Source organism: Lepidochelys kempii, chromosome 5, assembly GCF_965140265.1.
Source record: "Lepidochelys kempii isolate rLepKem1 chromosome 5, rLepKem1.hap2, whole genome shotgun sequence".
Lineage (NCBI taxonomy): Eukaryota > Metazoa > Chordata > Testudines > Cheloniidae > Lepidochelys > Lepidochelys kempii.
The window spans coordinates 4817262-4832139 of record NC_133260.1 but is presented as its reverse complement, the minus strand read 5'-3'; the positions used below and the strand labels follow the sequence as shown (position 1 = coordinate 4832139).

General features: G+C 46.9%; 2 protein-coding genes and 1 long non-coding RNA gene across 10 annotated transcripts in view; 1 reads left to right on the top strand and 2 right to left on the bottom strand.

The window, feature by feature from the left end:
* The window catches only part of LOC140911083 (uncharacterized), a 37058-nt gene extending 28946 nt beyond the window's left edge, over positions 1–8112 (bottom strand). Inside the window, exon 1 of the long non-coding RNA XR_012158830.1 lies at positions 7953–8112. This is a non-coding gene — a long non-coding RNA (uncharacterized lncRNA). The remainder of the gene's footprint in view (positions 1–7952) is intronic.
* FAM219A (family with sequence similarity 219 member A) overlaps positions 1–8937 on the bottom strand; it is a 140948-nt gene extending 132011 nt beyond the window's left edge. For 4 of the 5 annotated variants that reach the window (XR_012158828.1, XR_012158829.1, XM_073343360.1 and 1 more), the window contains exon 1: positions 8713–8937. Coding sequence is in view for 3 of the 5 variants with exons in the window: in XM_073343360.1 (XP_073199461.1) it covers positions 8713–8772 (60 nt within the window). In the remaining 2 variants the exon portion in view is untranslated. The remainder of the gene's footprint in view (positions 1–8712) is intronic. The other variant, XM_073343362.1, reaches the window with a different exon arrangement.
* The window catches only part of DNAI1 (dynein axonemal intermediate chain 1), a 275448-nt gene continuing 268110 nt past the window's right edge, over positions 7541–14878 (top strand). For 3 of the 4 annotated variants that reach the window (XR_012158826.1, XR_012158825.1, XM_073343359.1), the window contains exons 1-2: positions 7541–7722; positions 9213–9405. Coding sequence is in view for 1 of the 4 variants with exons in the window: in XM_073343359.1 (XP_073199460.1) it covers positions 7715–7722; positions 9213–9405 (201 nt within the window). In the remaining 3 variants the exon portion in view is untranslated. Of the gene's footprint in view, positions 7723–9118; positions 9406–14878 lie in introns of those variants that run through there. The other variant, XR_012158827.1, reaches the window with a different exon arrangement.

The window sequence follows — 14878 nt, the reverse complement described above, 5'->3', positions numbered from 1 at the left end:
TGTCACTTCATAATTATACAAGCAAATAATTTGTATTGTAAACAATTGTTTTATACAACTCTGTTTTCAGTTATTAGCTTTTTATCGAACACTTATCTCAACACATCGTAGGTGCAAACTAGTGCACCTTCTGTAGAGGAAGACCTCTCTCTAATCTACTGGAATTGTAAAGCATGCCCACAAAACAGTGGATAGAAGAGAACTGGCTGACAGCATTTTTTTTTTTTTTTTTTTAAATCCAAAGAAGCTATTAGAAACAGTAATCCCAGGGCAAGATAAAGTACTGTCAAGGAATAGAAATTGGCTATGAAAATGAAGAGCAGGAATCATTGGTCAGTTTTCAACATGACAAGAGGTTAACCTCAGGGCACACCAAGGTTCTGTACTAGGATTAATGGATTATATACACATCTCAATGATCTGGAAAAGGGTTTACAGAAGTAGGGTGTCAGATGAGAAAGTTACGCTGGTTAGTCAAGATCACGAAAGACTGAGAAAAACTTCAGAGGGACCTAAACAAAGTTAAGCAAATGGGCAGTCTGATAGATGAAATTCAGAATTGACAAATGAGAACTCATATTGGAAGGAATAGATTGAACTATTGAGACACATTGCTGGATTCCACATTAATTGTAACCTCTCAGGAAAGAGACCTAGACATGACTGCAAACAGTGAACGAGACTTATCAGCATTGAGATGCTGAGGTAACCAGACAAGTCAGTATTCTGCAGAGGTTTGAACTGGGGACAGATTGTTTCTTTCAGTTGTGAGTGCATTAGAGTGGGGAAGGCATATTATAAAGATTGGTTGAGGTAAACAAGACTCCCGGGAGAGCCATTTAAAATCTGACTCTTCATAGTGCCTTATCTACAAAGATCACAAGCTACAGTTGTGGCATAAAAACAGTCATACTGGGTCAGATCAATGGTCCATCTAGCCCAGTATCCTGTCTTCCAACAGTGGCCAATGCCAGGTGCTTCAGAGGGAATGAACAGAACACGTAAAACATCAAGTGGTCCATCCCCTGTCACCGATTCCCAGCTTCTGGCAAATGAAATGCAGCCACCTCTGAAGTATAGACCAAAAGCCTCCAAAGCACAACATTAAGAGGAAATTTTGTTAAGTATATCAGAACAAATCCCCAGTTTTGGGAGAAGTGCCAAGGGAGTGTTTATAACCACAGGTGGTCAGAAGTCTTCTCCTTCCTCCCCGACTATCCAACAGGAACAGACCCATATCATAGTATCAAAACCTACAGTAAGTTACTCTTTAAGTAGGACAGTCTGAAGAGACTGCTAGATATTTTGTAAGAACAGAGATATGGCAACAACCGGAAGGGAGAAAGGGGGCTGTTGAAGGGAAACAGACTTGTTAGAATATTAGGGCCTCTCCTCTGCACCCCTACCTTAACACTTCCTTGCGTCTTTGCTTGACAATACTGAGAATGCTGCCACACAGTCCCGTCTTGCACATCTGCTTATACTTAACAAAACTACTGGCCATTGTCCACCTTTCTTTCTCGGTCTCTTCCCTATTTTAAATTGCTCCCCACTGTACCTAGCTTGAATTCTAAACAATTCTTTTTCTTGGTGTGCAACAGTATTCTGCAGTTCTCATCTTATAAATGCACATTTGTAGATAAGGTCAAACATGGTCAAGAGAGTCTGCAGAATTCACATGGCGCTCCTCCACACTAAACAGAGGAGAGGAGGATTCCCCATGATCTTGATTGCATGGCAGTCTAAATGGGGATTCATTCTGGGATTCTATGACAGGGCTGGCCAGAGTACAGCCTGTGGGCCAAATTCTGCTGCTCTGCAACAAGTCCCGCAACTGCCCTCATTGTTAATGAGCAACTGCCCATAGTGACCACAGATCCCAGCAGGCAATGCCCCACCTTGATCACAGCAGACAGGGACTGCTGGAGTGGATTTCATTTTATATTAATTAGGTGCAGCCCTTGAGCTTCCATCAAGTTGCCAGCGCAACCTGTGGGTGGGCAAGGTTTGGTCCTCTCAGCTATATGCTCAATAATTAGATTTTTTTTTTAAACCTTCAGTGTAAATGGAAGTTATTTCAGGAAAACAAAATGGACGTGTTGGTTCCTCAGTCCCTGCTCAACAGTTCCAGTTCCAGCTATTGTCAAGCTCGACAGTCAGAGGGCAAGAGACGGCATACGACAGCCCGACAGACAGGTGATAATTAAGCTTCAGAATCTACTTCAGTTTTGGAGTGTGCACTGGCTGGAAAGGTTTCAGACAACTTTCTAAGAACAGCCTTTTTTTTTTTAAAGCCTTTAAATGCTACACCTGCCTCCTAATTTCACATCAGACTGGAGACGCAGGCCAATACACTGTCAAGCTAAGGAGAATTAGTTTTTAGGCAGAACTGTGGCAGCCATTCTGTGGCTCAATCTGAAGAGATGGAGCTGCAAATACACTGTAACTGTCTTCTCTCAAAGGAGATGATTTTCAGAAGTCCAGAAATCAGCATGTTTGACAAAAACTCTACAGTAGAGAGGAACATTTTCAGTGGATTTCAAGAGGGAGCAGAAAGGCAGACAGCCCTCCTACTGTCAAGGTTCTCAATGCTCACATCAGGTATTGGTCACTGCCAGAGGCAGGGTACCCCCACTTGACTTGCTACCCATTTGATCCCGAAGGCAGTTTATGTACAGCAGATATTTTGCTTGGTCCATTTGTTTTTGTTTTTAATTTGCGGGAGGGGAGGAAAGGAGAGCTAGTGCAATAGGAGGAAGGGGCAGAGTTGTTCTCTTCTCACATTCAAGGTTTGCACAAAGATCTTGAATTTGATGTGCAAACGAAGGGCAACATGGTCTGGGCTGCAAAGGGAAAAATCTCTGCATCAGCTTGCGAATTGCTTGAAGGGAAGATACAAAGAGCAGGTTTCTAAGGTACCTTCCTGGTTTTAAAAGCGGTAATGCAGCCTTGCAGGTGGACCTAGGAGTCAGGAAGATAGCGTTCCATTCTCAGCTCTCCTACTGACACACTGTATGAACTTGGGCAAGTCATTCCACATCTACGCCTTCATTTTCTCTTCTGGAAAGTGAGTGTACCTCAAAGAAAGACCTTTGGAGAAAATACTTTACCTTGATGCAAACCCTACAAGTCAATTGTTTCAACTAAAATACGCAACTTCAAGGTTCTGAAAAGCTTTTAGGATGTGAGCAATACTCCATGGCCATAAACATATATAAGAACCAGGGTCAATAGCGTTAGAAAATATTTTAATGTTCACAATGAGCCAAAAACCAGGTCTTTCAGAATTGATCACTTCCTACTTAGAAAGCTTTTAAGCCCTGACTTGCCAGCCCTCCTTGTATCCAATTTAAAAACCCTGGGGAGCAGTTATCTGCCAGATCAAGAAAAGAAAACATCCTAGGAGTTCGGTGTGGTCATGAGTGTATAATAACTGTATCCACCAGTGCATAGGTATGTATTGGCTTAGAATCTACTGCTGTATGGGTCACAACCCAACCCTTGCTATTTCATTTTCACATGAAATACTGCAACCAACCAAGCAGGTGGCACCCCACCTATTTCTGCATAACAGCCTGCAAAAATGTGAACAATTAGATGGTACAGGGAAGGTATTTCACTATAAAACATTATTCTCTTTACTTGGATTTCATCCCCCCTCCTGACAAGAGGAAGGAAAACTCTTCTAAAGGTCCTTCTCTTGGACTGAGTTGTTCCTAACAGTCATCTGATGCTTGTTTTATTTGTATGGTTTTTCAAGAGATGAAAGTGAACAAACAAGGAACTAAGAAGTGGCGCTTTTTACCAATTTGGATTTGGTACAGGATACGGCCAAACGTTATTGCCATACAGTAGTTTGTGGCTTCCAGGTAAAGCAAGTGGGCAGTCTCAGTGCAGTTCCTACTGAACAGATATCCCCATGACAGAGCCACTGTAAGTGCTTCGCTCTTTAGCGGTTTCATCAGAGAAGCCATAGACGATATAGGCTAGGCGGACTTAAGTCTGCCTAGACAATCCCAAAGGTCAGGGCTGGCACATTATCAGGGTGGTGCATGGAGGAAGCTTGCAATGTTGCCACAGCACCTGTTTCTGTGACTGAGCAGAACACTTCAGCCTGCTGGGCTGTTTAAGTAGGCCAGCACCTTCCACTGCCATGACACTGAATATTTCTGAAGAGTGTTGTAGCCATGTCAGTCCCAGGATATTAGACAGACACGGTGGGTGAGTAATATCTTTTATTGGATGAACTTCAGATCACCTGAAGAAGAGCTCTGTGTAGCTTGAAAGCTTGTCTCACCAACAGAAGTTCGCCCAGTAAAAGATATTACTTCACTCACTGGGTCTCTTCATTTCTGAAAGAGGCAATATAACCCAGGAATTACAAAACTAATGGCATGTACTGGGTGGAGACTGATCCAAATGCAGAAGGGAGCCCTTGCCCATCAGTGATGTCCAAGGGTAATGCCATGGTGAGGAACCTAAGTCTGTTCCTGAGCTGCTGGGATTCCAACCAAGGTGCAGTCTATGGCTCTCGCTCCCTCTCTCACATCAGGTCACTAGCTAGTAAGTGCAAAAGATATTAAGCCACCCCGAGCCCAGGAACAGCTCCATACTGGAACAGACCTGAGGTCCAAGTAGTCCAGTACCCTTTTTCTGACAGTGACCAGTAGCAGCTGCTTCAGAGGAAGGTGCACAAACCCTGCAGTAGGCAGATGTGCAGTAATTTGCCCCACATGCTAGACCTCATCCTGGCCTCTAACAGTTAGAGGTTGGCATAAGCCCTGAAGCATGCTGTTTAACATCCCTTCCAAAATGTATAATTATGATTACTCGATAGTCTTAATATTCATAAGTGTACAATCCATTTTTGAAACTTGCTAAATTCTTGGCCTCAAAGCTGGGTGCTGAAAGGGAGAAATTAGCTCTCCTTTATCCACTCCCCATCACTGTAAAACTTCTTAGCTACTGTGTGTGTAGTCTGCTTTTCTACCTTTATCCCAGCTTCTGCGTTTAGAGCCATGTTTCCACCCCACCTTGAGCCAGTTAAATTTTAGACCGTTTCCTCTGGTACTGCCAATAGTTTTTACAAACTTGTTAATTTCGCTACTAAGCAAAAGGTGATGGGAGTGCAGGTGAACAGCCTTGTCAGTTTCACTCTGCCACTGATGATGCCCAAGCTGGTTCTTTCAAACACTGGTACAAACTTCTTCATTTAAAAATAAATAAGTCCACCAGCAGGTATTTATGTTTTCTGAATAATCTTGTAACATACTGGGTGCAATAAGAAATTATTCAGAAGTAAGGTGGGGTGTCTTTAGCTCTAAACAAGAAGTCTGTCCCACTAAAAATTTTAGTATTGAACATCTTCAGTGCTAAAATGAACCCTGTCAATAAGTCCACAACCAACTACTGTTAAGGAGACTTGTAGAAGTACTTGTTTTTTTAATTAAGTTATTTCCAGCTCTTCTCAAACATTTCATACTGGGATCTCATGCAATTAGATACCAGAGATGGCTTTTACATACTGGGCCAGTGGGAATCAGAATTCTGAGTGAGTCAGTTAGTTAGCAAGTCTCCACTTTAATATCAACGTGAAATTTACTGCTGGATCCCTTGAGGTCGGGGGGGGGGGGGGATCCACCCATAACACACAGAAAACACCCTTAAGCAAAGAAAACAAAAGCCCTGTAAACACAAGACAGGCACAAATGAGAGGAAGATAGAGTGCTCGTGTCTGAGAGAACCAGTCTTTCCAGGTGCAGAGAAAACTGGGCAAACACATTCACGTGTTTTGCACTGTGCAGCTGGAGAGCAAGGATCGCAAATGAGCCTTGCTTATCAAAACAACGCAGTATGAGGCTGTATGATGGGCTCACAAAATGAAAGGCAGGTTTGGAATTGTTTTATGAGAGACCAGGCACTGTCATTGCAAGCTAAACACCTTTCCCTACCATTCTGAAACTCAAAGCCACTAGTAAGTTTTACTTTACACATTTAAGCAAACATCAAACCATGGTGGCCTGTATTCCTCAGTCTACAGAAACTCTTGTGTCTCTTCCTGTGCTGTAGCCATCATTTCAGTTGTCTTTGTTTACATAATCACACCTGAATTTTGGAGTTAAAGTGTCTTTTCCACTTCCAGTAGCTATAGAAATAAACCCATGCAAACAGTAAAAATGCACTGTATGCAAACAAAGCAGTTTTTTTGATAAAGAAGATGTGTTTGTACAGTACCTAGATTCTTCAGGCAAACAATTTACCCAGAGAATGACCATTAAATTTAATATGGAGCATAATCTGCAGATTCATAGCATGAACTGTGTTGTATACAAATATCCTATTTAAGATACATTCCTGTCAGTCTCCAATATCATTAGCTCATCTAACTCTAAAGGTTTCCAAGACAGACCATTGACCAATGTTCATCCAGAGAATGGGTTATTCACCTCATACCAACACTTTGTTTCCAGCTTGTTGATCATATTAAAAGACGGCTACAAATACAGTAAGTTATTTCTTTTTACTTTTCAACATATTTAACTGCGATACCTGCCACAGGGATGTTATATGATCACAACTGGGAAGGAAGTTGGAGCATATATCTGATTTGAAGGGGAAGTATGCCACAAGGCCATCTGCCTAGTAAGATGTGGTCAATGCCATGAAAGTTTGAAGACATCCGCTCTAGTCCAGGCCTTCCCAAAGCTCCACTGCCAAGTTTTGCAGTTTTACAATCACATATTTCTGCTTTTAAGGTGTGTTTCTCTACCTGTTGCTGTACTGAAGATCCACAAAAGTATCAGGGGAACTGGCTGACTGAAGAAAGTGGCAAGACAGGCTATCCAAAGCACAAAATCCTGATCACCTTAATGGGATGCTTGTAGAATACGTAAACATTCAAAAAGTAGTGATTTTAATCTGACCAGATCATTCCAAGTACTAAAGGATTTATTCTAGAGGCGTATACAACTAAGTCAAAATAAAGAAGACAGACACTGCTAAACATAATTGTGCCTTTGCCCCAATATGTCAAACAGTAGTGAAATACTGTCAAATGTATGCCTGTACACAGTATTAGTTTCAGGATATCATAACGAGAGTCTCTTGAACACGGGGAGGGTAAGAGGAGATGTACAGGTAATAACTAGGATATCTGGTTCCAGGGATGACACAGCAGCTGCTGTTAAACACATGCAGTGCTGGTAAATGCAAAGACGACACTCAAGCATGTTAAAAGTCCATTTTAATTTTTAAAAACTTAAGTCATTAAAGGAAAGAATCCTTATACCATGATATAGAAATATATGTAAATGAAGTCACACCTCTGAGTAAAATCTATGAGTCAGAACAATCACGCTAAGGCTCCTTACTGTGATTTAAGTGCTCTGAGGCAGAAATACACCTCCTCTACATTCGGTAAATATACAAGAGCACCCAGCAAGATCCATGCAAAAGTCAGGCACCGAATTCAAGTTTTAAGAAATAATAAATCTTGTTTTGCCTTTACTGTATCATAGGGATGTACGATAGCATAGGGATGTACGATCATTTAGGGGCAAGGAAAGGAAAACTATCCCCACTATTGTGTAAGAAACAGTCACTGAAGCAACCACAATTCCTGCTCAGAGAAAAGAAACATCTCCTCATGGAATAACATGGAAGTCACTCCGGAGCACTTAAGACTCGGACTTATCCTCAGAGCGCAGTGACATGGATGGACAGGTAACCCTGGTGATCAATTATCTGCAGCTCACTAACAGGTGGGGCAGCAAGCAAGGAGTCCCCAGGCTTGCCACCGTCTAACAACGGCAAAATGTCAGTGTGTGTGTGGGGGGGGAATAGGTCCTGTCCTGAGCCAGCAGGCCATGGGAGGGCCCACCCCAAGCGCACAGGTCCCACCACCAGAGCGGTCCCCCCCCCCAGACGTTACACAGCAGCCAGGTTTTTCTTACCTCCGCCCAAAGCCAGCCAGAAACCAGAGCAGGGAGAAAGGGGCAACCACAGCCAGCAGCCCATATTGGCCCCCCCCCCGCCCCCTGTCGCGCCTGAGAGACCGGGGAGAGCTGAACAACGACACACACACACACACACGGGGGGGGGGGGGCGCACAACCAGGGGTCGTCGCCAGCGCGGCCCCCACCCCGGCCGCCTGCGGGCCCACAAGCAGCTGACAGAGCGGTGACATCATCGGCCAGGCGGGCATCGGGGACCCCCCCCCGGTCCCGTTAGCAGCCCTGCCCCTGCGCCCCGCCCCCCCCGGGGACAGGCGGAGCCCCCCAGCCCTGCCTCCTCCCCCCCCCGGTCCCGTTAGCAGCCCTGCCCCTGCGCCCCGCCCCCCCCGGGGACAGGCGGAGCCCCCCCGCCCTGCCTCCTCCCCCCCCCCCGAGGGGATAGGCGGGGGCCGGCGCTCAGAGCCCGGGGGCAGCTGCGGGGGGGGGACACACACACTCCGGGAGCCCCCTCCCACGGGAAGTGCAGGGGATGCCGGTGGGTGGCCCCTCTGCCCCCATGGGTGGGGGCCAGGAGAAGCCGCGCGCCCCCCGCCCCGGCCTCACGCCTCCTCACGACAGGGGGACCCCCCCTTTTCCGCTGAGTTCCAGGGGCTCCCCCCGCCTGCAGGGCCCCCCTCAGGGGGTCGGACCCCTCCCCCACAGGCGTGAGGCGGCGGCAGCCCCCGCCCGGCTCGCCCCGGCCCCGCCGCCCGCCCCTCACCAGCGGCTGCATCTCGGCGCGCACGGTGGGCACCTGGAACCGGTCTATCTCCTCCATCATGGTGCCGGCGGGGCGGGGGCGCGCCGGGCTCGGGCGCCTCAGTGTCGCAGGGACGCGCCCGCCGCTCGCTGCGGCTGCGGCTGCTCCTGCGGCTGCCTCATCCCAGCCAGCCGCGCCGCCGGGGTGACTCAGCCGCTCCGCTTCCGGGTCCGGGACCCGCCGCCCCGCCCCGCTATGCATTATTCATGAGGGGGCGGGGGAGAGGGGCAATTTTATGAATAATTCATGAGCCGGTCCGGGAGCCCGGATGGGAAGAACGCCCCGCCCCTCTCTCCGTTGGGGACTTCCCTTCCGGCGGGGTGGGACGTACCATTCTCTCCCCGCGTGGGGGGGGGGGGCAGGGAGCAGCCCAAATCCCATTCTGAATTTGCAAAAAGAAAAAGGAGGATTTGTGGCACTTTAGAGACTAACCAATTTATTTGAGCATGAGCTTTCCTCAGCTACAGCTCACTTCATCGGATTTGGATTGGCAGAGAGGGACTTCCGGCCCGTTGCCATAGATACCAGCGTCAACTTCCGGCAGCTGGTTGCGAGCGGGGAAAGGAGCGAGCGAGGAGGAGTGGGAGACTTGGAGCCCGGGGGACTGTTGCCGCTGCCGCCATGCCGCCTAAGATGCCCTACAAGAGCCAGAAGGTAAGGGCCAGTCCACGGGGTAACGTGTCCCGGCATGACATCATCACCCCGTAGCATGACATCACTGCTTTGCCCCCTGACGTCACCTCACCATCCCGCCGCAGCATGACATCACTGGTCTATGCCATGACATTGGTCACGTGGCATCACGTGACATCACGGTTCAGTCACACCACCATGACATGCCCTGCAATGAGAGAAGGATATCATGGTGTAACTGCATAATTATTCCTCACCATTAAATCTCGGAGCGACAGCCTAGTACCTCAATTGTCATCAGACGAAGACTTTCTGCCTTCACACCATTAACGCTATGTCTACACTACCACTTATGTCGCTCAGAGGTACGAATAAACCAGCTGAGCAACATAAATTACACCAACATAAGCGCCGGAGAGGTTCTCCCACCAACATAGCAACTGCTGCTCGTCGTGGGTGGAGACAGGAGAACGCTCTCCCGGCAGCTTAGAGTGGCTACAGTAGAGATCTTACAGCAGCACAGCTGCACTGTTGCAACTGTGCCGCTGTATTCTCTAGTGTAGACATAGCCTAAGTCACTGTGCTGAAGCATGACAGCCTGCTCCATACATTTACATCAGCGCACTACATCATGAGCTCTGTGCCAGAGAATGACACCACCATTCCAGAGACAAGGCGGGTGAGATAATATCTTTTATTGGACCAACTTCTGCTGGTAGAAAAGATGAGCTTTCCAGCTTTGCAGATGTCTTCTTGAGGCCTGGGAAAGCTCGTCTTTTCTACCAACAGAAGTTGGTCCAATAAAAGATAGTACCTCACCCGCCTTGTATCTCATACCATGGAATCCTAGAATAGCAGGGTTGGAAGGGACCTCAGGAAGTCATCTAGTCCAACCCCCTGCTCAAAGCAGGGCCGATCCCCAACTAAATCATCCCAGCCAGGGCTTTGTCAAGCCTGACCTTAAAAACTTCAAAAGGAAGGAGATTCCACCACCTCCCTACGTCACGCATTCCAGTGCTTCACCATCCTCCTAGTGCAATAGTGTTTCCTAATATCCAACCTAAACCTCCCGCACTGCAGCTTGAGACCATTGCTCCCTCAGCCTCTCCTCATAAATCATGTGTTCCAGTCCCCTAATCATTTTTGTTGCCCTCCGCTGGATGTTTTCCAATTTTTCCACATCCTTCTTGTAGTGTGGGGCCCAAAACTGGACTACAGTACTCCAGATGAGGCCTCACCAATGTAGAATAGAGGGGAACAATCACATCCCTCGATCTGTTGGCGAGGCCCCTACTTATACATCCCAAAATGCCATTGGCCTTCTTGGCAACAAGGGTACACTGTTGACTCATATCCAGCTTCTCGTCCACTGTAACCCCTAGGTCCTTTTCTGTAGAACTACTGCCGAGCCATTCGGTCCCTAGTCTGTAGCAGTGCATGGGATTCTTCCATCCTAAGTGCAGGACTCTGCACTTGTCCTTGTTGAACCTCATCAGATTTCTTTTGGCCCAATCCTCTAATTTGTCTAAGGCCCTCTGTATCCTATCCCTACCCTCCAGCGTATCTACCTCTCCTCCCAGTTTAGTGTCATCTGCAAACTTGCTGAGGGTGCAATCCACACCATCCTCCAGATCATTAATGAAGATATTGAACAAAACCGGCCCGAGGACTGACCCTTGGGGCACTCCACTTGATACCGGCTGCCAACTAGACATGGAGCCATTGATCATTACCTGTTGAGCCCGACAATCTAGCCAGCTTTCTATCCACCTTACAGTCCATTCATCCAGCCCATACTTCTTTAACTTAGTGGCAAGAATACTGTGGGAGACAGTGTCAAAAGCTTTGCTAAAGTCAAGGAACAAACACGTCCACCACCTTCCCCTCATCCACAGAGCCAGTTATCTCGTCATAGAAGGCAATTAGATTAGTCAGGCATGACTTTCCCTTGGTGAATCCATGCTGACTGTTCCTGATCACTTTCCTCTCCTCTAAGTGCTTCAGAATGGATTCCTTGAGGACCTGCTCCATGATTTTTCCAGGGACTGAGGTGAGGCTGACTGGCCTGTAGTTCCCCGGATCCTCCTTCTTCCCTTTTTTTAAAGATGGGCACTACATTAGCGTTTTTCCAGTCATCCGGGACCTCCCCCGATCGCCATGAGTTTTCAAAGATAATGGCCAATGGCTCTGCAATCACATCCGCCAACTCCTTTAGCACTCTCGGATGCAGCGCATCCGGCCCCATGGACTTGTGCTCGTCCAGTTTTTCTAAATAGTCCCGAACCACTTCCTTCTCCACAGAGGGCTGGTCACCTCCTCCCCATTCTGTGCTGCCCTGTGCAGTAGTCTGGGAGCTGACCTTGTTCATGAAGACAAAGGCAAAAAAAGCATTGAGTACATTAGCTTTTTCCACATCCTCTGTCACTAGGTTGCCTCCCTCATTCAGTAAGGGGCCCACACTTTCCTTGGCTTTCTTCTTGTTGATAACATACCTGAAGAAACCCTTCTTGTTACTCTTAACATCTCTTGCTAGCTGCACCTTCAGGTGTGATTTGACCATCCTGATTTCACTCCTGTATGCCCGAGCAATATTTTTATACTCTTCCCTGGTCACTTGTCCAATCTTCCACTTCTTGTAAGCTTTTTTTTTGTTTAAGATCAGCAAGCCAAGCTTGTTAAGCCAAGCTGGTCACCTGCCATATTTACTATTCTTTCTATACATCAGGATGGTTTGTCCCTGTAACCTCAATAAGGATTCTTTAAAATACAGCCAGCTCTCCTGGACTCCTTTCCCCCTCATGTTATTCTCCCAGGGGATCCTGCCCATCAGTTCCCTGAGGTTGTCAAAGTCTGCTTTTCTGAAGTGCAGGGCCTGTATTCTGCTGCTCTCCTTTCTTCCCTGTGTCAGGATCCTGAACTCGACCATCTCATGGTCACTGCCTCCCAGGTTCCCATCCACTTTAGCTTCCCCTACTAATTCTTCCTGGTTTGTGAGCAGCAGGTCAAGAAGAGCTCTGCCCCTAGTTGGTTCCTCCAGCACTTGCACCAGGAAATTGTCCCCTACGCTTTCCAAAAAGTTCCTGGATTGTCTGTGCACCGCTGTATTGCTCTCCCAGCAGATATCAGGGTGATTGAAGTCTCCCATGAGAACCAGGGCATTCAATCTAGTAACTTCTGCGAGTTGCCAGAAGAAAGCCTCATCCACCTCATCCCCCTGGTCCGGTGGTCTATAGTAGACTCCCACCACGACATCACCCTTGTTGCTCACACTTCTAAACTTAATCCAGAGACTCAGGTTTTTCTGCAGTTTCATACTTGAGCTCTGAGCAGTCATATTGATCTCTTACATACAGTGCAACTCCCCACCTTTTCTGCCCTGCCTGTCCTTCCTGAACAGCTTATATCTATCCATGACAGTACTCCAGTCATGCGAGTTATCCCACCAAGTCTCTATTATTCCAATCACATCAAAATTCCTTGACTGTGCCAAGACTTCCAGTTCTCCCTGCTAGTTTCCCAGGCTTTGTGCATTTGTGTATAGGCACTTGAAATAACTCACTGATCGCCCCTCTTTCTCAGTATGAGGCAGGAGCCCTCCCCTCTCACGTGCTCCTGCTCGTGCTTCCTCCTGGTATCCCACTTACCTCAGGGCTTTGGTCTCCTTCCCACGGTGAACCTAGTTTAAAGCCCTCCTCACTAGGTTAGCCAGCCTGCTTGCGAAGATGCTCTTCCCTCTCTTCGTTAGGTGAAGCCCGTCTCTGCCTAGCACGCACTCCTCCTTCTTGGAACACCATCCCATGGTCAAAGAATCCAAAGCCTTCTCTCCGACACCACCCGTGTAGCCATTCGTTGACTTCCACGATTCGACGGTCCCTACCTCGGCCTTTTCCTTCCACAGGGAGGATGGACGAGAACTCCTTTATCCTTCTTCCAAAAGCCACGTAGTCCGCAGTGATCTGCTCAAGGTCATTCTTGGCAGCATCACTGGTGCCCACGTGGAGAAGCAGGAAGGGGTAGCGATCCAAGGGCTTGATGAGTCTCGGCAGTCTGGGACTCACATGGCTTTGTTCATTGCAGTCAGTCACATCATATTACTGTGCCATTACACTGCTGCTGTGTTACAATGGTGCATTATTAGTGATGCATCATAGCACCATTTCATTCTCTTGCCATGCTGTTTTATCACTGCACCATGCTGTTACAGCGCAGTGACACATTACATTGCCATGTAATTACATAACAGCACTGCATGTTAAAATTACCATGCCACAGCCCACCATGATCATGCTTTGCCATTATACCATTGAACAGTACAGCCTTACACTGCATTATTATATCACAGTGCCACAGCATGACATCACCACACCTTGTTATGTCACTGCACCATTACCTCATTGTGCAGCGCCATAACATCAAAGGGTAGCCCTGCAACATCACCAAGCTGTGCCATTGTATCGCTGTGCCTCTTCGTTACGTCATCATGTCACACTGTTACAGCCTCATGCCACAGCACTACGTAAGCATGCTTTTAAACATTCTTTTCAGCTCACCTTTAAAGTGCCCTTAAGGTACACCTAGTAATCGGAGTATTTTAGTGTAGTCAATTCAAGGGACATTCTACTAACAGGTTAAAGAATCTTTTTTTTTTTTTTAAAGTTTCATTTCCTGCTACCACCACTATGTAATATTAAAACAGATGAATTTTTAAGATCATACTTAGCCATTATTATTTATGCCTTCATTTATTTGCCCTTCCCTCAGCTTAGACATGAAATGAGGCTGGTCAGGGTTTTTTTGGTTTGTTTTTGTATTTTGCTTTAAGGCTCTGATCCTACCTTGTGAGTGGACTGCTGCACTGATGTGGAGCCCCATGGGCATCAGTGGAGCTCTGCCTGGGTATGGCAGTTTGCCTGCATGGATCACAAAAGCCGTAGTCAGGTTCACTTCCTGGCTATCAGACATTAGTACGGTGTTGCAATGTTTGTGTGGAAAACACTGTGGGTGAACGATCAGACCAAATAATTTGCATTGACATCACAACAATATTATATTTTGTAAGTTTTCTTTGTTTTAAAATATTTAAATTTTGGTCTCATCTCAACTTTCAGCAACTCACTCCTGGGAGTTGCTAAATAGGGAAGAGACAGATTTATTGGGATAAGCGTATCAGAACAAGGGCATGAAAACTTTATAAAAATGAGCCAGAAGAACAATAGCAGCAGCCCAGTCAATGCAGATTTTGCAATCCTGCAAGTTGCTCAGCTCTTGCGTCTCCCATAGAAGTTATTGAGAGTTGAAGGCATTCTCTCCTCCCAGAGCTGGAAGGTTTAACTTAAAAGCCAGCTGAAGGTACTGAGAGGAGCTAATACTTCTGAGTGGCACAAACTGGTTGTTCTTGTCCATACAATGTTGGTTCCTCATCACAAGGAACACCCTGAATCAGCTTCTTTAAAAAAAAGAAAAAAAACCCAAAACCCACAGGTGTTTTTTCTCT